The sequence below is a fragment of the Gallinula chloropus genome (genome assembly GCF_964237585.1).
Source record: "Gallinula chloropus genome assembly, chromosome: 1".
Lineage (NCBI taxonomy): Eukaryota > Metazoa > Chordata > Aves > Gruiformes > Rallidae > Gallinula > Gallinula chloropus.
The window spans coordinates 16,424,267-16,445,920 of record NC_140085.1 but is presented as its reverse complement, the minus strand read 5'-3'; the positions used below and the strand labels follow the sequence as shown (position 1 = coordinate 16,445,920).

Here is a 21,654-nt window from a genome sequence, read left to right as displayed (position 1 = left end):
CATAGCTGGACAGTATCCCTGCATTCTTCCCAGGATGCATGTCCCTGATTTCACCACCTATGCATTTCCTTCTTGCACTTCAGTTTAACCTGAAGGACTTAGCCCTATTGGCCTCCTGCCTAGAAGCCTGCTTTCTTACATGTGGGCACCTGTTTTCTAAGCAACTTGTTCTCTAAGGTCTTTAAATAGCTGTTGTCTCTGCTGTGCTCCTTTACCACTGAGGGCAGTTTCCCAAGGGGTCTCATCCACTAGTTCCTTAAACAACTGAAAGTTTCTGTTTCTAAAATGCATGGTATTAACTATATGTTTTGCTTGGCCCATGTGTTGCAAGTTTGTTATGGGGCCATTAGTTCATTTGTGCTGGTGAGCACCAGGCCCAGTAGTGCTTCTCCTCTGGTGGTACTCAGAATAAAAAAATTATCCTGATCATACTCCAGGGGTCTCCCAGATGGCTTACAGCTTGCTGTGCTGCTTTTCCAGGACATGTGCGTTTGATTGAAGACCCCCCCCCAAGCAGGATCAGAGCCTGCAAGCATGATGCTTCCTGTAGTTGAAGTACGACCTCTTCATCAACATCCTCCCCTTGATTGGGCAGCCTGTAGAAAATACCAACCATGACATTTCGTTTGTTGGCTTGGTCCCTAATTTTTACCCATAAGCTCTTAACTATTAATTGTTGTTTTTCAAAGCAACATTTTACAATCAAACCAGGTTTTTACCTAGAGGACAACACCCCCCCATACACACTCCTTCCTTCCTGTCCTTTCTGAACTCTTTGTAGCCATCAATTGCAGCACTCCAGCCTTGGGATTCACCCCACCAAGTGAACTATGACTGTGCTAGTACTTTACTATTTGCTCAGGGGGATATATGGAGGCATCCATCTGACAGATGCAGCTGAGGAGGCAGGGCTGTTTCATCTGCTTCATATGTGTATGCATTTCTGACAGAGTGACCAAGTCACACATTAAACCTATAGCTGCGAAGCCCCATTAACATATTTCTCACTTCAAGCTGCCTAATGCTGTACAGCCCTTCCTGATGCCTGTGCTGCTGAGCATTTGTGCTTTCTATAGGCGATCCAGTTAAATTCATGCTGACTGATGGGTTCTCCAGGTATATACCTGGAGAAACATAAATGAAGTCACAGTCACTCAGGCAATTCAAATCTGCCCTTTATGTAATTGCAGAATTTGAATGATTTTGGAGATAAGCTTTGTCTGTGGATGATAAATTTTATTTTAAAAGTGGATTTATTAGATGTTCTAAATCATAACACATTGTTACCTGAGTAGGAAAAATCTACGTCTCACCAGGGAAGGGGTTACAACTGCATACTGTTCAGTCCCCAGCAAAGGACTCTTCACCATGATAAAAGACTTTTATATTCATAGAAATTTAAAATCTTCAGAGAGATCGCTAATCTCTTAAAATAAAGAAATCCATGACCAGAGTTATGGTAGGCACTAGTTATAACTAGTTATGTAGTTATAACAAGGGATCCATGGATAGAGCTTTCGTCATCGTTCTTAAAATTATCTCCTTGGAAACGTATTCAATTTTTTAAAAAAAAGTTTTCTTCTGTTCAAAACAAGAGACAAACAGCTCTTTGATCATTCCAGACTATTTTTTATAACTTACAAACTCAATTAAAGGATAATTCCAAGAATCAGTTCATATCAAGTAATCAAGCAAGCAATTAAGTCAGATTATAAAGTTTCTTGTTTAGTATTTTAAGTTACAATTTGATATAAATATAATTTGTATGAAAATGGTACTGTATTGGATGAATTTATATTAATGGTTTAATAAAAAGCCTATTTGGCAGTAGGGAATGTGAATTCCTGTAGAGAAAAGTAGCCAGTCAGTCACAACTCCTCCTTTCTGCTTACCCCACTCCTTTAGTAAACTGGGAAGGCCATGCAAAATATGATGTGTCCAGAAAATGTGTGCACAAGCTGGAGACCAGAAGGATGCATAGATTGAAAACTCCAGGCATCAATAGTTTGAATATTTCTAATTGTTCAAGCAAATGTTCAAGGTGTTGGGGGGGGGGGGGGGGGGGCGGGATGGGGGGACGGGGACATGAACACATAAAATAACACATTTTAATGCCAGTTATGTTTCCTTTGCTGCTGCACACTTTGTACACATCATCTCAGATCTCCCAGTGCAGCATATCTTGACTGCTGCTGCCTGCCCTGAGCATTGGGGAGCAGCAGCTCCTTCCTGCTGCAGGTTACTCTGGGGAAGCAGCAGCTCACTCTTCCCTATGCTGTCCATCGCACAAACAGTGTCAGTGAATGTGCTGTGCCACAAGACCAAGTTCTCATTTCAAACTGGTGAGAAGAAAATTTTAATTTTTACTTCTGCTGGGCCCCTGAAGCACTGTGGGTCTGTTTTTTGTCAGGGTGCAATAAGAAGTGACAGATGTAATGGTACACCTTGTTGCAGTACCGAACTGTCCTGTGTGGTATCCTACAAGCCATGGGCAGAGATGGAGTGGCTGAGCTACTTTTCAGCTACTTGTAACCTTGGCTGAGGAGACCTGTGACTGATGGTGGAAAGCAGTACTACAACAGTGGGAAGAGTGCAGAAAATTGATGTACTTCAGGATGGGGAAAACATATAAGTTATCCTTCTTTCTCATAGGTTGTGACAAATGAGCAGCGGAACATTTCAGGTGAGTTCTGAGAAGACAGCTGAGACACTGAAAAGCTGATATCTATGGCTTCTTTCCAGACATTTTGAGATTGGGAAGACCTATGCATTTCAGAAGGAGCTTGTGCTCCCCTGTACTCCTCTTCTTCTAGGTGATGCATATGAAGTCATGGTGGGTTTTTTGCTCTGAGGAGCCACTTTGGTGGTTTGCTACAATCCTTAACTGCTGTTTCCTCCTCCCTCGTCCTGAAAAAAAAATAAAATAGTAGTGTTATAGGCCTTGAAGATTATTCTGGAAGCTTCACTGACGAGGTTGCTCTGCATGCAGCCCCATATTCACAAAATAAGTGAATCACATTCACAGAATGACATCAGCAAAATCAGCAGGATATACCTATGACACCTCTATTTTTTTTGATTCCTTCTCTTAAGCTGGTTCAGGAGTACCTTGGATGCCCCACCTGGCAGTAGGACCACTGCAGAGGAAAGTGTGGCACCTTTACCAGTGTCCACTTCCCTACAGGAAGGTGCCAACTATCACTTGGGCATACAGACCCTTATGGCAGGTGGTCAGTGTGGCTCAGCTTTGATTTACAGGTCCCCTGGGATACATGATATCCCAATGAGAGAAAGGTATCTACATTATTACGGCACCACTGCCACTAGCTCTCTCCTTTGTGCATTTCTTTATTGCCTGACTGCACGCAGAAACTGAAGCAAGATAGTGAGGGTAGCGACCATTCTCTGTTCAGCTAGACAAAGACATCGTCTGTCTTCTCTGGTGCCTAAGAATACAGAATCACAGGGGTTGGAAGGGACCTCGAGACATCATCGGGTCCAACCCCCCTGCCAAAGCAGCTCCCAAGCTCATATTGCACAGATAGGCATCCAGATGGGTCTTGAATATCTCCAGAGATGGAGACTCCATCACCTCCCTGGGCAGCCTGTCCCAGGGCTCTGTCACCCTCACTGTGAAAAAGTTCTTCTGCATGTTCGTGTGGAACTTCCTGTGCTCCAACTTGCAGCCATTGCCCCTTGTCCTATCCCCACAGACCACTGAAAAGGGGCTGGCTAATCCCCCCTGCATTCCACGCTTAAGATACTTACAGACATTAATTAGGTTCCCCCTTAGTCTTCTCTTCTCAAGACTGAATAGCCCCAGCTTATTCAGCCTTTCCTCATAGAGGAGATGTTCCAGGCCCTTAATCATCTTCATAGCCTTTCTTTGGAATCTCTCAAGGAGATCCTTGTCATTTTTATACCAGGGAGCCCAGAACTGGAGACAGTACTCTAGGTGGGGCCTGACCAGGGCAGAGTAGAGTTCCTCCCATCTGTCTAGGCTAACATGCTGTTGTTCAGCACGTTATTTGGCTGAGTTACTGCAGTGCAAAACCTCAATTCAGTGCCACAAATCAGGATTTGGGACATTTGATGAGGCAGGGAAGAGGTGCAGGCTACACATTCAGTAATGACAAGCATTGCCTGCATGCTGTAAGGAAGAAACCATCCTTCCTGAGGAGGAGGAGGAGTGTGGATGGGAGAGTGCTGGTATCTAGCAACTTCATGGGAACTAGGGGCCTGATGAACAGGAGGAACTTTCAGATGTGTGAGGTGGAAAGGAAGGAGGACAGGTGAAGGAAGCGGAAAGGGAAGACAGAACAGGCCGATGGCCACTACTGACACCTACTGTACTTTGCAGCCAACATGAGGCAATAGTGAACTATGGGGGTCCAAGTCAGCAATAGGTCATCTTTATGCAAATCTAAGGGAGCTTGCCCTCATATTATCCCAGCATTAGGTGTTTGAGAAGGTGATGGAATGTCAAGCTAGAAAAAACGATCTGTGTAGTATCAACAGCAAAGGCTGATGTATCAGGAAGTGCTTGGAAGTGGCTGAATTTTTGCCTCAGTTTTCTTTTAATTTCAGCACTTCATATCTATGGTACCATCACTAACACACTAAATGGGAACTGATGTGTAAATGATGACTGATGGGGAGTAGATTCTGTATTAATTCTAATTTAACTTAATAGGTTCCTAGGTGAACAAAAAAACCCCCAAAGGTTGTGGAGACACACCAAGAAGGGCCTGGCCCACAAGGGCAGGTGAACTGGAGAGGAAAGGACAGTGGGGCAGGCAGGGCCATGCGGTCATCAACAAGGATACAGCCCCACCCCACCCGCACTTGGCAAGTGGGACAGGGATGGTGGCAATGATCAGGGATAGGCACAGGCTAGATCACTGGGCAAGTCCATGGGGGAAAGCAGAGTGCAAGCAGTGGAGTCAGATGCACAGTGACAGCACATAAGGTAAAGCCTGAGCCTACCTGCAACCCCAAAGCCAAAAGGCTGAAACCAACGGGTGGAGGGCTCATCTTGAGAAATCCTCAAACAAGTCACCTTCAAGTCTGGTAATGGGTAGAGGAGGAAGAAAGTTTTAGCAACAAGAAATATTTTCCTTATAGAAACAGTCTGTTTGGATGCAGAATTACAAGCAGAATTGCTATGAATTCTACCCGTACACATTTAATAATCTCAATAAAGCATTTTTGCCCTTGTATTGCTGGCCAAAGGTCGAATTTTCCAACCCGTGAAACTGGTGCCCAGAACTCCCCTTCCAAATATCAGCATGAGTTCAGGGAATAAATTCTTCCATTGGATCTGAAAGCACACAAAAAGGAGAGGAACAGGCTGGCCGAGTATCTCTACGGGGTGCGGGCAAGAGTACTTTACAAGAACAAAAGAGCGCTAAACCCCTGTCTTCAGGTGTACTTTTCTTTTTCTCTCTCTTTGTCCTCGTTCCTATCTCGTTTGTCATGAGGTTGGTAGAGTCACCCTGAGGAATGAGTTCAGTTTACTCTTTTTTTACTCTCCATACAATTTAATTCGCGTCTAGGAAAACATCGAACTAAGCTGTGGCTAGTATGTTTTTGTTTCTTTATACCTGTGACTTCTGGGCGAAGTGTGGTAAGTAACTTCCAAACGAAAAGTGATTTATAGTGCCTGGGATTTATATATTTATTTATTTTCTATTGCAGTTTCTGGTGCTGATTCCAGCTGTTTCTCATAATCTCTTTCCATGGCACTTAGCTTTCTCTCCCAGACAATATCCAATACATATCAGTGTGTATCAGAGAGAAGACTTTAGCAGGCGATAAATGGCGGAGAGGTGCCACATGTTTGCAAAAAGCTAGAGAAGAGAGTTTTAATTTAGATTTAAAAAAACAAAAGTCCTGAACTGTGCGACTTTCTAAGGGCACAGGTCGCACGCAAGTTACCAAAACGTTGATTGGTAAAATATCGCTTATATCAGTGACAGCACCATAGTTTTGAGAAAACACTTCATCCTCCCACTGAAAAGAGAAATTTCATCCCCAGCTCCTACCAAGATATTCTCCCCACTGTTGCTAACTATTCCACTCTGAAGGGACTGTATGAAACGGCGAAACACAGAAAATCAATTAGTGAGTGAAACTAATGCGTAGCCCTTAATTAGGCGAAGAGGGGCTTCCCTACCAAATCTGTGCGCATGAGAATGTGCTTCTGATGGAAGGGACGGGGTGGGACGACTCTGACACCTGGCGCAGACTGGGAGCAGAGTTTCGGCTGCTGAAGGGAACAGTACTGGGCCCCAGGAGCGGGGAGGTTAAGGATTCTGCCCCTCACCGTCGCTGCGGGCTTTGCCGGAGCCTCCTTCCCCGCCCCGGCCGAAGATCCCGCCCACGGCCGCGTGTGTTCCCGGGGCTCGGAGCCGCAGCTCCAGCCCCGCTGCGGAGGTGACGGAATGTGTCAGCCTAAAGCTGGAGGAAATGGGGGAGGAACGAGCGTAGGAAAATGGAGAGGAGAGGGACCTGGGTGGCGGGGGAGGATGCCTAAGCAGGCTGCCAGTCAGTGCCCTGCTATGATTCAGCCCTGAGTGCAAATGCCGCGGGCTCTGCTCTCGCATTTCTCTATTCGCGGCTATTTCGCGCGTGACTGAGCCCCACCACAGGTCTGAGCACCAGGAAATGGAGGAACGGGAGAGTCTGGGGAGGTGTCCAATAGGGGATTAAACAAAGCTTTTTACTTCAGCAGTTCTCACACGTATAAATCTTCCACGTACAATCGTTTATACCCTCGAGAACCAGCCAAGGCAGCCTCAGAACCTCGGTACCCGCGCTGCTTCCCCTCTCGGGCTGCTGTCCGCCCCCGGCCCGTCCCTCCTGGACAGGGCGGGCGAGTTGAGGTGCAACGTAGAGGTAGAAAGGGGAAAGTTTCACTCCTTCCCGAGTGGCTCCGACACAACGCGGTTTGCGCAACCCCCCCTGTTCCCACACTCTACCGCTGAAGCCCCGTAAGGGTTAATTCGGGGAATAGCAGCTCTGTTCAAGGGTTTCCGGCAGCAGTGCAAGAGCAGAAAGGTAATGGAGCCCTTAACACGAACGTTTCGAGGAAGTAATAGCCAGATGAGGCAAATACAAATTCGTTAAAGAAACGCGTATCTGATTAATATCTCCCTCGCGAGGCATGACCGGGAAAGAACCCGGGAGCGCGGCGGTCTCGGCCCTGGGGCTAGAGATGAAAGAATCTCTCCTAACGTTTAACCACCTCCGCGATCAGATTCGTTCTACGATCAGATTCGTTCTACGTAGGCTGAACAGGGATGGGTCCCACCGAGTGAGCCTCGGGCACGGTTGATGGCAGAGCAGCACCGTGCTCGGCAAAGGGGGATACTGAAATCCTCAAATAAATCCAGGTAGTCCCGGCGCTGTGCTATCGCGGCTTGCGGCAGAAACCTGCCATTCAACTAGCAAAAGATTATCTCCGTGAAGTACACAACATACTCCCATGTCATCAAACTGCAGGAGGAAGACCTGATGTCCCCTTCCTCGTGGTCGGGGATCCCAACACGGAGCACTTGTTACCGCTTCTCCTAAAAGCCCACTTCTGTGTTCGAGTACACTGATTTGTTCTGGGAACAAGCTCTCACTTCATTAACGCTCAATAATACGTTTACTGTAAAACGATATACACAGTGTCTCCCCAACAAGCACTGTGCTCCCGAGAAAGACAATGCACGCAGAAACACACATCAGATTTTCAGTTCCCAAGGCAAACACCATCGCTCCACCGCTCCCCTCCCACCGTTCCACATCTCCTCCCCAGCACAATCGCTCCACCGCTCCCCTCCAACGGCTCCTCCTTACCATCGCTCCACAGCTCCTCCCCAGCACCATCGCTCTCGCCGATCCCCCACAGAACCATCGCTCCACCGCTCTCCTCCCACCGCTCCTCCTTACCATCGCTCCACAGCTCCTTCCCAGCACCACCGCTTCTCAGCTCCTCTCCAGTACCATCGCTCCACCGCTCCCATCCCACCGTTCCACAGCTCCTCCCCAGCACCATCGCTCCCCTCTAACGGCTCCTCCTTACCATCGCTCCACAGCTCCTCCCCTGCACCGTCGCTCTCGCCGACCCCCACAGCACCATTGCTCCACCGCTCCCCTCCCACCGCTCCTCCCATCGCTCTCGCCGATCCCCCACCCGGCGCCACTCGCTCCTCCCCAGCACCATCGCTTCACCGCTCCCCTCCCACCGCTCCTCGCCAGCAGCATCACTGCACCGCTCCCCGCCCAGCACCATCGCTACCGCAGCTCCCCCCCACCCCGCTCCTCCCCAGCGCCATCACTCTCGCCGATCCCCCCCAGCACCATCGCTCCTCCTTACCATCGCTCACCAGCTCCTGCCCAGCACCACCGCTCTTGCTGATCCCCCCACCGCTCCTCCCCAGCGCCATCGCTCCTTCTCGCCACCCCTCCACCGCTCTCCGCGCCACCGCTCCTGTCCCCCACCAACGCTTCACCGTTGCTCCTATTCACGCACGATGTTCAGCGCTGCACGTTATTGCCACCTCTATATGGTATACGAAATGCACCTCTGCTTCCCGACAGAGACAGCAGGGTCTCTGTTTCTTCAGCGGTGACAAACACATCGCTGTTCCCTACACGGTAACACGCATCGCTACGATCACCAAGCATCGTAGCGCAGCCGGCGGAAGCTAACAGCGCCCTGGGCGGACACTCCCCCTGCCCGCCCCAATGATTCATTCGGGGTGCTAACGGTTTTCTATAAAAGCAGCTCTGGTGGCAACAGCAGCAACCTGTGCTTCCCCAGCGCTGGTCTGTGTGTGGTTGTGAGAGCTGCGCCTGCCGCGATGCCCGAGCCGGCCAAGTCCGCTCCCGCGCCCAAGAAGGGCTCCAAGAAGGCGGTGACCAAGACGCAGAAGAAGGGCGACAAGAAGCGCAAGAAGAGCCGCAAGGAGAGCTACTCGATCTACGTGTACAAGGTGCTGAAGCAGGTGCACCCCGACACGGGCATCTCGTCCAAGGCCATGGGCATCATGAACTCCTTCGTCAACGACATCTTCGAGCGCATCGCCGGCGAGGCCTCGCGCCTGGCGCACTACAACAAGCGCTCCACCATCACCTCGCGGGAGATCCAGACGGCCGTGCGGCTGCTGCTGCCCGGCGAGCTGGCCAAGCACGCTGTCTCCGAGGGCACCAAGGCTGTCACCAAGTACACCAGCTCCAAGTAAGCTGCCTCTGCGCCCTGTGACAGACCTGCTCCACCTAAAGGCTCTTTTAAGAGCCACTCACGTTTTCATTTGAAGAGTTTTTTCACTTGCGCTTTTATTGTATTATATTTTATTTCTATATCTTTTAAGTCTCGCTTGCAGTGTCCTTCGGGACCAGATTTCCATCGGCTAGGGGATTTTTTACTCTGAACCGGCAGCCTTAACCTGATGTTCTAAAATGCAGAACGACAAAGTTTCTGAAATGCTAATTAGGGTGCAGCAGGAAAGAAGAAAGCACAGTCGTTAAGGCGCGATTAGACTTAATTGGTATTAATGTCAGTTCAAACAGTAGTGCAACTTGAGGACAAAGAAATAGCAGGAAATAACGCTGAAAACACTTTAAGGAAGATATTTTAACAGAAGATTTTACCTAGTTAGGGAAGACCAAAGAATACAAGAACTAAAGTGTTTCCTTATTAACTATATTTTAGACATTTTGTAAATACATTAGCACCTACCTGCGAGTTTATGGTGTGCGAATAGAGAAGGGATGGATCCGGGCTGAAACCAGTCTGAGTCAGGAAGACCATACTTCATAACCCCTTTCTCTCCTTTCCAGGAACCTTCGCTGAGCAGAGGCATGCAAGAAGCTCACGTGACAAGAAAGATACCCTGCAATCAGCTTGCAACTGAAGCAGCCCATAGAAGCGGAGACACAATGGGCAGTGTGAAGACTCACCGGTAATGGCGGGGTCCAGCTACAAAGATAAGATATATATCTCTATAAAACTATCTTAGCACTAGACCAGAAAAAGGCGTTACCAGTAGTGCACAATGCCAGGGCATTTACATTATTTGAAATGAAAATTTCTTATAATAACGAGAAGACGTACCATTAGTAAAAATTAAAATGAAATTAAAGCTCTTTCATTGAAAAGGTGGGTGGCTCTTAAAAGAGCCTTTGGGTTGAAGTCTTTTCACAGACGTTTACTTGGAGCTGGTGTACTTGGTGACAGCCTTGGTGCCCTCGGAGACAGCGTGCTTGGCCAGCTCGCCGGGCAGCAGCAGCCGCACGGCCGTCTGGATCTCCCGCGAGGTGATGGTGGAGCGCTTGTTGTAGTGCGCCAGGCGCGAGGCCTCGCCGGCGATGCGCTCGAAGATGTCGTTGACGAAGGAGTTCATGATGCCCATGGCCTTGGACGAGATGCCCGTGTCGGGGTGCACCTGCTTCAGCACCTTGTACACGTAGATCGAGTAGCTCTCCTTGCGGCTCTTCTTGCGCTTCTTGTCGCCCTTCTTCTGCGTCTTGGTCACCGCCTTCTTGGAGCCCTTCTTGGGCGCGGGAGCGGACTTGGCCGGCTCGGGCATCGCGGCAAGGGCAGCACTCACAAGCACACAGGAAGCACAAGTCGGGAAGCACAGGACAAAGCTGCCGCCGCCGGGAGCCGCCTTTTATAGCAGCGCTCTGCGCGGCCCCGGCTCGACAGCGGCGCATCGCTATTGGTGGAAAGTTCCCCTGATGGGCCTCACGCCGCTCTCAGCTTTCCTATTGGACAACTCTGGATTCGCGTTCCCATTGGCTGTCAGAACTACGCCTCCTTCACAGCCTATCAGCGAAGGCGCCGCCGCTCCTCCCGACGCGAATATAAACGGGCGCGCGCCGCCGGAAGCGACTCGTTCCTCGAGCTGCGTCTTTGCTACTGATTCTTCTCGTCTTTTGTCTCCGAGTCGCTGCGATGTCCGGCCGCGGGAAGCAGGGCGGGAAGGCGCGCGCCAAGGCCAAGTCCCGCTCGTCGCGAGCCGGGCTGCAGTTCCCCGTGGGCCGCGTGCACCGGCTGCTGCGCAAGGGCAACTACGCGGAGCGGGTGGGCGCCGGCGCCCCGGTGTACCTGGCGGCCGTGCTGGAGTACCTGACGGCCGAGATCCTGGAGCTGGCGGGCAACGCGGCCCGCGACAACAAGAAGACGCGCATCATCCCCCGCCACCTGCAGCTGGCCATCCGCAACGACGAGGAGCTCAACAAGCTGCTGGGCAAGGTGACGATCGCGCAGGGCGGGGTGCTGCCCAACATCCAGGCTGTGCTGCTGCCCAAGAAGACCGACAGCCACAAGGCCAAGAGCAAGTGAATGCCGCTAAAGCTGATAAACAGAACAAATACGGACAAAAAGGCTCTTTTCAGAGCCACTCACAATCATCATGAAAGGTTGAGTCACTCTGCAGTTTCCTTTTTGTAATGAATAGAGGCAGAAACGTCTGCCTCCGTTACTTGGCTTTTTGAACCATTTGCCTTTTATATTGGTTATCTGTTCCTGGCCCAGTGATTTGGTTTTCCTTGTTGCTGGAGTGGGTTGGTTGGTTTCTAGTGTTTAAAGTTACTTTTTTAACTTATCCCGAGGCATTTAATTTAGTTGTTTATTGGGGGGGGGGGGGGGAGGGGTGGTGTCGGTTTTAATAAAATTATGCTTTGATAAAGTCTTAATACAGTTTTAATGCGTGATTAGTTACTAATACTCTAATATCATAAAAAACAGTAATCACTGCACCATCTAGTAAACTAACTGGCTTGCTCTCTCTAAGCTCTTTATTAGAGGATGCTGTAGACCAGGTTCTTTCCTTTCTTTCTATATTACTTTTGGGTAATGTTAGAGTAGCTGACCCCTGTTTCTTCTCAAGGCAACAGAGTTTTCAAACTCGGGGCTGTGCCGGACCAAACACAAAAAAATTGAACAACCCTGATGAAATCACGCAACCCTGGCAGCGATGCACTCTTTCGCAACAGGAGGGATGTTCTCTGAACCCTGGTTTGTTTCCAGTGTTCCGCTGCGTGTTAATGCTCTGATGTGAGAGAGTTCGACTAGCTTTCCTTGGCAAAACGAACCGCAGAGCACTAGGGCAAGCTTTCAGGCAGTGGAGAGTAACTCATGTTCTTAGTGAAGTGGGTGATGTGCCTCCAAGGCAGCAGATGCCACACTGTACTCTGATGAATACTGTCGTGTTTAATTGCGATTTTCTGGTACTACTGACTGGTTCTCTTCCCTCTTCTCTGAGGTGTGGGAAATCTTTGAGTTCCCACCTCGGTTTGGGACAACGTGAGAGACTCTTAGAAGACCTACTGCAGCAGGGTACGCTGTTGCCTTAAGGCTTTTAAAATACTTTAATGTCATTTCTCTGATGTCACCATGCTTGCTTCTGATGTCCTTCTAGCTTTAGCGTGGCTCCTCACTGCTTTCTTGGCCTGAAAGTCTTGTGCAGGCTCTTGGATGCAGAGACCACCAGCTTCTTGAGGCTTGGTTTTTTTTGTGCTTTGTGGAGCCCGACCCAGCCTTGGTGATCAAGCTCACTAGAGCAATAGGAGCGGTTTTCAATGTGTACAGTTTTCCCCATCTCTGCTCTCTGGTACAGGGAAAAAAGACATGTGGGCTAACATCTTGTGAGCTATTGTATCTGTGGTCTTGGCGTTCACTGAGTTTAACTTTCCCAAAGTCGAGTCGGCAATAAATTGTCCTGTCTACAGCGTAGGGAAGTCTTTGTGCCCGTCTATGTCTTTCATCTAATGAAACTGACATCTGAGTATTGGAAGCTCTAGGGATTGTAGCAAAAACGGGGGAGGGTCCTGTGAACACACACACCCCGGGTAGATTTTCATCATTTCGATGATGTGTGAGGACAATCTTTTGTATTTCTTTCCTTTATAAATGAAACCTCTGGTACCATTCAGTACAAACACATCACGGAAAATAGAGTATTAATTATCATAGTGATTCTTATTTCCCTGGTGCAGAATGCGTTTAGGCATTATGTAGCTCTAGTTTCAAATCATATATCTGGGAACACAAAGCCTTGAAATCCCGGATGGGGCTATGTGACCTCTAAACCGTGAAGGGTCGCAGGGCCTCAAATGCACCTTGTACAGCCAGAGACTCTCGTGTAGATAGGGTTTACCAAAACTGGGGTCAGTGGTAAGGTCGGTTTTGAAAATACATCTATACCCATCTTAGCAAGGCGAGTGTGAACACCTTCAGTCTCCTATAAGCGGCACAGACGGATTATCCCCCGGTTATTTCTTTAACATCACCTAGGTTTCGCAACAGCGGAATGGGAGGGGAAGGTGGAAACTCCCGTCATCAAGAGACAGAGAGACATCCACCGCCTCGAGTACGTGTGAATGGCACCACTTAGCAGCTCTGAGGATCCGGCTCTGCGGGCGGCCGGGCAGAAGTAAGCGCAACGCCCCCGCCCCCGCCTGTCCCGCGGGGGCCGCACAGCGACACCCCGACGGAAGAGCTGCTCGACATCGAACCGTGGTCTTGTTCTTTCTTCTTTGTGCGCTTTATTCCTTGAGCGAGGGACACAGAAAAAGAACCAAAACCACTCAGAGGGGGGTTGTGCATTTAGGCACCCCATGAGGTTTTGCATGACATTTAAGTATCAGTTGCTGAATACGTCTTATCACCAATGTGGCCACTTCACTTTTCGCATGGGGTTTGTACTAGCGATTTCAAAAGGCAGAGTTGAAAAACCCATGGATGTAGGCAATAGAACCGATGCAGATAAATTTTCTGGAATTCCTGAGCCAGCCCAGCTGAACCCACCCACCCGGTTTGCCTGCAATGCGTTCAGCCCTGTCCGCCGGTGCTTGGAGTACAGGAGGAGGCAGCACTACTTCAAAACATATTTAGACGTGTAGAGATTGGGCCTATGCCATTCCTATGGTAAACCTTGTCATCTTTTCCTAGCCAGATGATTAAAGACGCTAATCTCACTGTGTCCCAACCACACAAGGCAAAAAAAACCCAAAGCCAAACCAACTAACCCAAAAATGGTGTAATGTGGACCATTCAGATTGTTTTGCTGTGTGGTGGCTGTTACTTGCTGCAAAAATAAAAGGGGATGAATAGAAGAGATGCATGAATTTATTCATAGCTCAGATGCTGCATACAGGCAGTGCAAGACACCTTAGTCTGTAAGAACTATAAATTTCAACCATAACTCTCCATGCCTGCCCTCTTGTTTTGGAAATAAATTTAAGAACAAATTCTACATGCAATGCAAGTAGGTGTGCAAGTACAAAGAGCATGTGGGTTTTAGAGGAGATTAAAATTCCAAGCTGTCCTGCTGTTTCATTCACACACAGACTACTTATTTTCTAGCTTTGAAATGCACATATGTCCAGAATGGCTTCCTGAGCTTTTGTGTGTTAAAAAAAATCATTGGAAGAATCTTAGTGATGAATACTCAGTATCAATTTTGACAAGGAATTCTTCTGGAACAACCACTCCATAAGAACTGTCTGTCAAATACTTTAGTTCTTTGCAGCCACCAATGGAACACCAGCCCAAAACCTAAAAATCCCTTTCTGGCTACACAGGCCTCTGGTTCTGTGACCCCATTATATCAAGGTTTATATAAGAACAAATCTTTTTACCTTAGCTGCAGTTAACACTTTCTCCCTCAGTGCTTATTTTGAAACACATTTGGTTTTATTAAAACTGGAAAAGAAAGTCTCTAGGAAACTAACATAGCAATAATTTGCCCAGTGTGTTGAGCAATTATAATCTCTGACCATTAGGAAAAATAACAACTTTATTATTCTATTAAAACAAGAGAGAGTTTTTTTTTGTAACTGTTTGGATTTTTCTTCAGTATTCTTTATGGCTGTTTAGTCACCACAGAGTAAACTGTAATGCAATTTTGATAATTTAATATACAAAATGTCGCTTATTTAAAAAAGGAAAAATAATATTTTGAAAAAAAAATATTTTGGAAAAAAATTGTGCAACCAAAAATTTATATACCCTAGATTTCAGTTGTTTTGAATAAGGAGGTATTTTGAAAATAGGATAAATATACTGCATAAAGGGACTGTTTAAAGATTACATGTTCTAGCAATTCCCAGTGTTGAGAATTGTTAGGATTGATACTTGTTTAGCACTACAAGCTAAAATAGCTGAAGCCTTAGGCATTAAAAGCTGATCCAGAGTAAAGTTTCTGATAAAACTAATGCTGCAATCACAGAACTATCTGTAAACATCAGATCTGAGCAGAATAGGAAGGACCAAGGAAACAATTCCAAAAGAATGAGGCAACTTCAGAAGGTGGGGAGCCCAGAAACAAAGAAAAGCAAAGAGAAAGTAAGAGATCACTGATCAGAATTAAGTGATTTGACTTGGGGATGTGTGATAGGAGTATAAGTAGGAGGCACAATACAGGAGGGCGGTCCGTCAAGCTGCTCTGAACATCAGATAAATAAACCATTGATTTACTCAGCAAACTGGAGACTCATCATCTTAGAGCAGGAACTTCCTAGGGCCAAGCCTTGTTGAAATGGCATCTTCATAACTCCAGCCACAGTCTAGGTTTTAGCGGCATAATTCTTGCTGTATCAGGATGATGTATTTCAACACTGTACGATTTTATTGTTGCTGGGTGATGTCATCTGGGTAGACTGGATTTAAAAATACAAAGGAAGCTGCTTTGAACAGAATAAGAAAGAACATGAAAGGTGGTAGAACATACTTTCATACACTCTTATATTCATGCTATTTATTAGTTTTGAATGTTCATCCTCCCTTGTGATGGATTTGTTATGTTTGCCATTCTGGCTGAGCCTAAAATCCTATTACTTTTACCTTTGGTGGAAAGAAACAAGCATACAAAACACTCAATATTTTTTAGTTGGGTTTTGTAATTTCAGAATCTTTGGTGCCAGCACTGATGGAAAAATAATGGTTGTGTTAGAATCAGCGCTGAAGATGTGTGTGTGCAGGTAGAAGTGTTATGTTCACATCATAACCCTTAATCTAGCCTTACCATTTGTACTGAGATTGGAAGAAGCAACCACAAGCAACATTTTCTTTTCTGTTGAGTGAAGAATTTAATGAGTCTAGAAACAATCTCACATACTGAAACTGCTGTAAAAAGTCCACACATACACACACACAATGTCTATGAATGCTATGTTAATAAAGCAAGCAGCATGAAGCATACAAAGTCAAGAAAGAAAGAAAAAAAAAAAGCTCATGAATTCCTGAACTGGGAAGCCAAAAGGCACTATTGAGCTCCTGTAACTCAGACAATATATCTGCTCTATGATAAACGTAGCTTTAAATAATTTGGGGGGTTGGGGTTTTTTTAGGACTACAAAACTGGCTTTGGCTTTCACATTTCTGACTTTAGAAAATAATAACCACTGACAAACTGTTCCAATGATCACCATCACTGTCAAAATCTGTGCGCTTTTGGCATACAATATTTCTAGAATCTCTTTCTAGTGACTCACACATCCCCTTACACAAAAACCGGGAGACTGAAATACACTATGGTTATTGATCTTTTTAGGTACAGGATGTATAGAGATGCCCAGAATACTCAAACTGTATTTCAGTTTGCACAAAGGAACTTACAGAACAGATCTCTCAACTCCATTTGAAACTGCTGGAAAAGCGATTAAGGAGGATGTTTCTTGCCTCTGAATAAATAAAATCCAACAACTTTTAAGCTGAAATTAAGTCTGATAAATTCGTGGCAGATTTCAGAGGCCCGGTGCCTGCCTCTGTATCTGTACTACCAAACAACATGCAGTCAGCACTAGAAAGGTTGGCTTTTGTCATTCTGTGGGCCCTCTATTTACTGTGTTATCAAACCCACAGAATGTGCTTGGAATCAATTATTATTCAGGTCCAGATAGAGAGAATGTGATTAAGAGCCTGGATCTGCACCTACAGCAGTACCTGATTACTCAGGAATGAGACCCAGTGGCTTGAGGCTGAAAGACTTCAGAGCTGATTAGCAGTTACATGGTAGACTCTGAGGTTAAGTCGGGCCCTGGTGGCTAGTCTGTTATTTGTTAATTTTTATTACAAATAATGCTATATAGATACAGGAAATATCGAGTAGGTAGGAAATAATATTCAACTTCATTTTGTGGTTTTTAGTTTGTATTTTTATTCTGTTTTTTGGTGGGGTTTTTTTTAAAGTATTTGCTCTCTAAAGGAGTCTTATAGAGATGTGCAAGTTACTGTAAGAGTCACACGCCCAGAATTATTAAAAACAAATTCTGAAGATATCACTGCACTATGGTTTAGCTTAAGATAAACGTAACTTACATAAATTCTTTTACTGTACACAAGACATCACAGATACAAAAGATTGAGCACCATCAAGCGGTAGATTTGGATACAGCAGTCGGTTTCCATTAGTAAATTTCTTTCAATTTAGAACGCAAATAAGAAACACACATTGAACAACGATATATTGTCCAAGAAACACATACCATAAACTTTAAAATGTATTGTAACTATAGGTAAGAACTGTCATGTAGAAAAAAAATGATAAAAATCTTCATAAAAAGAGGTTAGTCACAGTGAGACATGCTGATTGCACTTAGTACCTATTCCCTGACACAAGATAGGAAAATATTTTATCAAAATTCATCTTAAGCAGGACTGTAAAGAGACCAAGTAATTTATACTGACACTTGGGGATTTTTTCTGAATGACTGTACAGCTCTTTTACTGAAAAGGTGGGTGGCTCTTAAAAGAGCCTTTGGGTTGAAGTCTTTTCACAGACGTTTACTTGGAGCTGGTGTACTTGGTGACAGCCTTGGTACCCTCGGAGACAGCGTGCTTGGCCAGCTCGCCGGGCAGCAGCAGCCGCACGGCCGTCTGGATCTCCCGCGAGGTGATGGTGGAGCGCTTGTTGTAGTGCGCCAGGCGCGAGGCCTCGCCGGCGATGCGCTCGAAGATGTCGTTGACGAAGGAGTTCATGATGCCCATGGCCTTGGACGAGATGCCCGTGTCGGGGTGCACCTGCTTCAGCACCTTGTACACGTAGATCGAGTAGCTCTCCTTGCGGCTCTTCTTGCGCTTCTTGTCGCCCTTCTTCTGCGTCTTGGTCACCGCCTTCTTGGAGCCCTTCTTGGGCGCGGGAGCGGACTTGGCCGGCTCGGGCATCGCGGCAGGCGCAGCTATCGGAAGCACAAAGTACCACAAAGGCAGGAGCAGAGAGACGAACTGAAGAGAAGGAGCCGCGTGCCACGTATTTATAGCGGCTGTATGCAAATGAGGAGAAGTCCCTGTGCACGTTGTCATTGGTCAGAACAGCAACGCGCGTCCTGTCTCCCCGCTAGAGGTTTTTATTGGTCAAAATTCGATTCACCTCCTCATTGGCTAACAGGAGAAGACCTAATTCCCAGCCTATCAGCGAAGGGGCGAGCTGGGAACGCCAGGCTATAGCTGAGGAGCCACAGCGGCGTCTGTACTGCTGCGGGTCGCTCTTGGGAAAACGGTAGGATGTCCGGCCGCGGGAAGCAGGGCGGGAAGGCGCGCGCCAAGGCCAAGTCCCGCTCGTCGCGAGCCGGGCTGCAGTTCCCCGTGGGCCGCGTGCACCGGCTGCTGCGCAAGGGCAACTACGCGGAGCGGGTGGGCGCCGGCGCCCCGGTGTACCTGGCGGCCGTGCTGGAGTACCTGACGGCCGAGATCCTGGAGCTGGCGGGCAACGCGGCCCGCGACAACAAGAAGACGCGCATCATCCCCCGCCACCTGCAGCTGGCCATCCGCAACGACGAGGAGCTCAACAAGCTGCTGGGCAAGGTGACGATCGCGCAGGGCGGGGTGCTGCCCAACATCCAGGCTGTGCTGCTGCCCAAGAAGACCGACAGCCACAAGGCTAAAACCAAGTAAACGCTCAACAGAAACGCGGCACGTTGTTTCCTCCGGATAATTCAAAGGCTCTTTTCAGAGCCACCCACAAAATCATAAGAGAGCTCAGTTATCCCTACTGCAATTACGTTATTTTATGAATTACTCAACCCGTGTTTTCTCTTGTTTTCTCCAAGTTTATTGATATTTGACTTGGTGATAGTAACAACGCTTTCCATGTTTTTGTTAACACAAAAAGGTCGAGCCGAAATGTCCTAGAGCAAATTCTTCCTGCGATGTTACGTTTTCCATACAGACAGAGAATACGGGAACAAGTTTCCGTGAGAGCTCCCGTCCCGTCCTTCCTTCCCTTCCACCTTTTCCGCATTTTTCTTCTCCGAGAGCGGCCGAAACTGCACCCGAGATAGGAGGAGAAGGGGAGGGGGGAAGGGGCAGTGGGCCGGGCTCTCCGCTCGCCAATCCTAGGCCAGGGCGGGCTTTTTCAATACTTAGAGGTCCTTCTCTTTCTCATCGGGAACAAAAGAAAAGGGAGAGCTCAGAGCTCTTTTCAAATCAGTAAGAACCCTCCCCTCCCCCCCCCCCCCCCCCCCCCGAACAGACAAAAGAATTTTAGGAGACACCTTAAGAGAGATAATACCATACATTAGACATGGCTCAGTAGTAGCGTGCCTGACAATTGCATTACTTTTGTTACAAAATATATTCTTAAAAAACCTTACATCCGATTTTTATCAAATCATCAAACGCTATAAAACATTGCTTCCTTGTAGTCAAACCAATTACTCGGCAAAAAAGACGCAAGAGTCTACACTTCCCTAAAGCCGCCGCGCTAAACCGTGCTCGTTAGCGATTCTTTCGGTAATCGTAGGGGGAAAAGAAAAGCCATAATTGACCTCTGACGACTTACGAATTACTGGATCCTTGGCTGCAGGTTACTGACGACCTCGGTGCCTCAGCTCCTTTAGGGAAAGTGTGGGTGGCTCTTAAAAGAGCCGTTGGATAACAAAATATGTAGATCAGGACTCTTCTGGTATAATTTACTTTTTCTTGGGCGCCGCCTTCTTTGCCTTGGCTGCTTTGGGCTTGGCCGCCTTGGGCTTGGCTGCTTTGGGCTTCACCGCCTTAGCCTTGGCCGGGCTCTTCGCTGCCTTCTTGGGGCGGCCAGCTTTAGCGGCTTTCTTGGGGCTCTTGGCTGCTTTCTTTGCCGCCGCGGCCGCTGGCTTCTTGGCTTTCTTGGGGCTCTTCTTCACGGCCGCTGCTTTCTTGGGCTTCTTGGCAGCGCTGGCAGGCTTCTTGGCCGCTGGCTTCTTGGGCTTGGCTGCCGCCGTTCTCTTCTTCGGGGCTTTTTCCTTCACTTCTCCGGGCTTCTTGTTGAGGCGGAAGGAGCCGGAGGCGCCGGTGCCCTTGGTCTGCACCAGGGTGCCCTTGCTGACAAGGCTTTTGAGTCCCAGCTTGATGCGGCTGTTGTTCTTCTCCACATCGTAGCCGCCGGCGGCCAGCGCCTTCTTGAGCGCGGCGAGGGAGAGCCCCTTGCGCTCCTTGGAGGCGGACACGGCCTTGGTGATCAGCTCGGTGACGCTGGGGCCGGCGGGCTTGCGGGCTTTGGAGCCGCCCGCCGCTTTCTTCGGCTTCTTGGCTGCGGCCTTAGCGCCGGGCGCGGGCGCATCGGGGGCGGCGGCGGGAGCGGTCTCGGACATCGCGGCGACGTCCTCTGCGGAGCAGGCGAACACAATTGGGCTGGCGCGGGTCAGATGCTCGTATTTTTAGAGAGGAGCCGCGCGGTGATTGGTGCGTTGCAGAGCCCGCCCCGCTGCACGGCCGGGGAGCCCTTCGGTGTGCTCGATTTGTGTTTCTTTGGACTAACAAAAGTGTATTTTCCTCGGAATTTCTGCCACCAAATCACCCCATTTCCCCGGTGAGGGAGGAGAAGAGCAGGTACTTGCGTTCGGGAGAGTTTCCAGCCGCAAACACGCCGGCTGAGTTAAAGGAGAGGCGATAAATCCAGTGTGCTGCTGCTGGAGGGACCTCTGAAGAGAGAAACTTTTGTTTTTCCTTGCAAATTAAAAATTTCCTATTGACATAAATGTTACAGCAACGACTCAGTCTGATTCTTTAGAGGGTTTTCTTGAGCTCAAAGTCAAAATCTGCCGATTTAAAGCTTTTTTGACAGTTTAAATTGATTTTGAAGAGGAGGAAGTAACACAAACTCCTCTTTCAGCTCTGAATATGGATTAAGAACCGGTTCCTTTGACCATGTGTTTTACCTCCTAAAACGCTAAAGTCTAGTGAAATAGGGTCTCGTACAACCTCCCACTGTACTTATTATAGACCTATAAGCAATTTGTTAATATCTGGGGATTTATGAACACACAGTTGTTTTATTTTGTCTTCCTTGAATTTCAGTAGCAGGGAGGCAAAGTTACCCTGCTGCCCTGTGTTGGGTGCTTGCTTTCTTTTGTTTGTTTTCCATATGAATTTCTGTTCCAATTATTAAGTAAACCAAGCTTTTTGCTTTTCATGTTTCGTGTCACTTTCAAGGAAACTGTCATTTGATATCTGATGTTACAAAACTGCTGCTTTGTAAAAGAAAAGCTCCTAAACTTCTGGTGGTATTTGCTGACATTATCTTTGTTTCTCTAGGGCTAGTGTAGCAGTTATGCTCTTCCTGCCCTGAGAGTATTATCTTGTTATATATTTCCTCTGATAGTTTTAGGACTTATAACCATATTATTATTGGGGGTTTTTGTGGGGTGGGGTGTGTTTTGTTGTTTGGTTTGTTGATT

At 47.6% G+C, this 21,654-nt stretch overlaps 6 protein-coding genes and 1 long non-coding RNA gene across 7 annotated transcripts; 3 read left to right on the top strand and 4 right to left on the bottom strand.

Moving 5' to 3' along the window:
• Positions 1-2,838: 2,838 nt before the first annotated feature.
• On the bottom strand, positions 2,839-5,854 carry LOC311189147. The gene is made up of 3 exons (XR_014617149.1): positions 5,604-5,854; positions 4,987-5,067; positions 2,839-2,907 (listed from the first exon to the last, which is right to left on the bottom strand). It is a non-coding gene; the product is annotated as an uncharacterized lncRNA (long non-coding RNA).
• Positions 5,855-8,820: 2,966 nt separating this feature from the next.
• LOC311189253 (histone H2B 1/2/3/4/6) lies at positions 8,821-9,233 on the top strand (the record flags this gene model as incomplete). The annotated part of the gene is made up of 1 exon (XM_084260874.1): positions 8,821-9,233. The coding sequence occupies exon 1, from the start codon at positions 8,853-8,855 to the stop codon at positions 9,231-9,233; it is 381 nt and encodes a 126-aa protein (XP_084117000.1). The 5' UTR covers positions 8,821-8,852.
• A 36-nt stretch (positions 9,234-9,269) lies between these two features.
• Positions 9,270-10,580, bottom strand: LOC311189136 (histone H2B 1/2/3/4/6; the record flags this gene model as incomplete). The annotated part of the gene is made up of 4 exons (XM_084260716.1): positions 9,270-9,445; positions 9,731-9,862; positions 9,952-9,970; positions 10,106-10,580. The coding sequence occupies one exon, from the start codon at positions 10,578-10,580 to the stop codon at positions 10,200-10,202; it is 381 nt and encodes a 126-aa protein (XP_084116842.1). The 3' UTR covers positions 9,270-9,445; positions 9,731-9,862; positions 9,952-9,970; positions 10,106-10,199.
• A 323-nt stretch (positions 10,581-10,903) lies between these two features.
• On the top strand, positions 10,904-11,601 carry LOC311205139 (histone H2A). Its single transcript, XM_084279434.1, has one exon. The coding sequence runs from the start codon at positions 10,949-10,951 to the stop codon at positions 11,336-11,338; it is 390 nt and encodes a 129-aa protein (XP_084135560.1). The 5' UTR covers positions 10,904-10,948; the 3' UTR covers positions 11,339-11,601.
• Positions 11,602-17,383: 5,782 nt separating this feature from the next.
• Positions 17,384-18,318, bottom strand: LOC311205137 (histone H2B 1/2/3/4/6-like). Its single transcript, XM_084279432.1, has one exon. It carries the CDS (start codon positions 18,299-18,301, stop codon positions 17,783-17,785), a length of 519 nt encoding a protein of 172 aa, XP_084135558.1. The 5' UTR covers positions 18,302-18,318; the 3' UTR covers positions 17,384-17,782.
• A 184-nt stretch (positions 18,319-18,502) lies between these two features.
• On the top strand, positions 18,503-19,702 carry LOC311205138 (histone H2A-like; the record flags this gene model as incomplete). Its single annotated transcript, XM_084279433.1, has 1 exon — positions 18,503-19,702. One exon carries the CDS (start codon positions 18,503-18,505, stop codon positions 18,890-18,892), a length of 390 nt encoding a protein of 129 aa, XP_084135559.1. The 3' UTR covers positions 18,893-19,702.
• A 142-nt stretch (positions 19,703-19,844) lies between these two features.
• LOC311205136 (histone H1.01-like) lies at positions 19,845-20,589 on the bottom strand. Its single transcript, XM_084279431.1, has one exon. It carries the CDS (start codon positions 20,566-20,568, stop codon positions 19,909-19,911), a length of 660 nt encoding a protein of 219 aa, XP_084135557.1. The 5' UTR covers positions 20,569-20,589; the 3' UTR covers positions 19,845-19,908.
• Between the last annotated feature and the right edge of the window lie 1,065 nt (positions 20,590-21,654).

Coding starts and splice junctions, on each gene's coding strand:
- LOC311205137 (XM_084279432.1), bottom strand. CDS start 18,301: ATGACAACGTGCACAGGGACTTCTCCTCATTTGCATACAGCCGCTATA.
- LOC311205139 (XM_084279434.1), top strand. CDS start 10,949: ATGTCCGGCCGCGGGAAGCAGGGCGGGAAGGCGCGCGCCAAGGCCAAG.
- LOC311205136 (XM_084279431.1), bottom strand. CDS start 20,568: ATGTCCGAGACCGCTCCCGCCGCCGCCCCCGATGCGCCCGCGCCCGGC.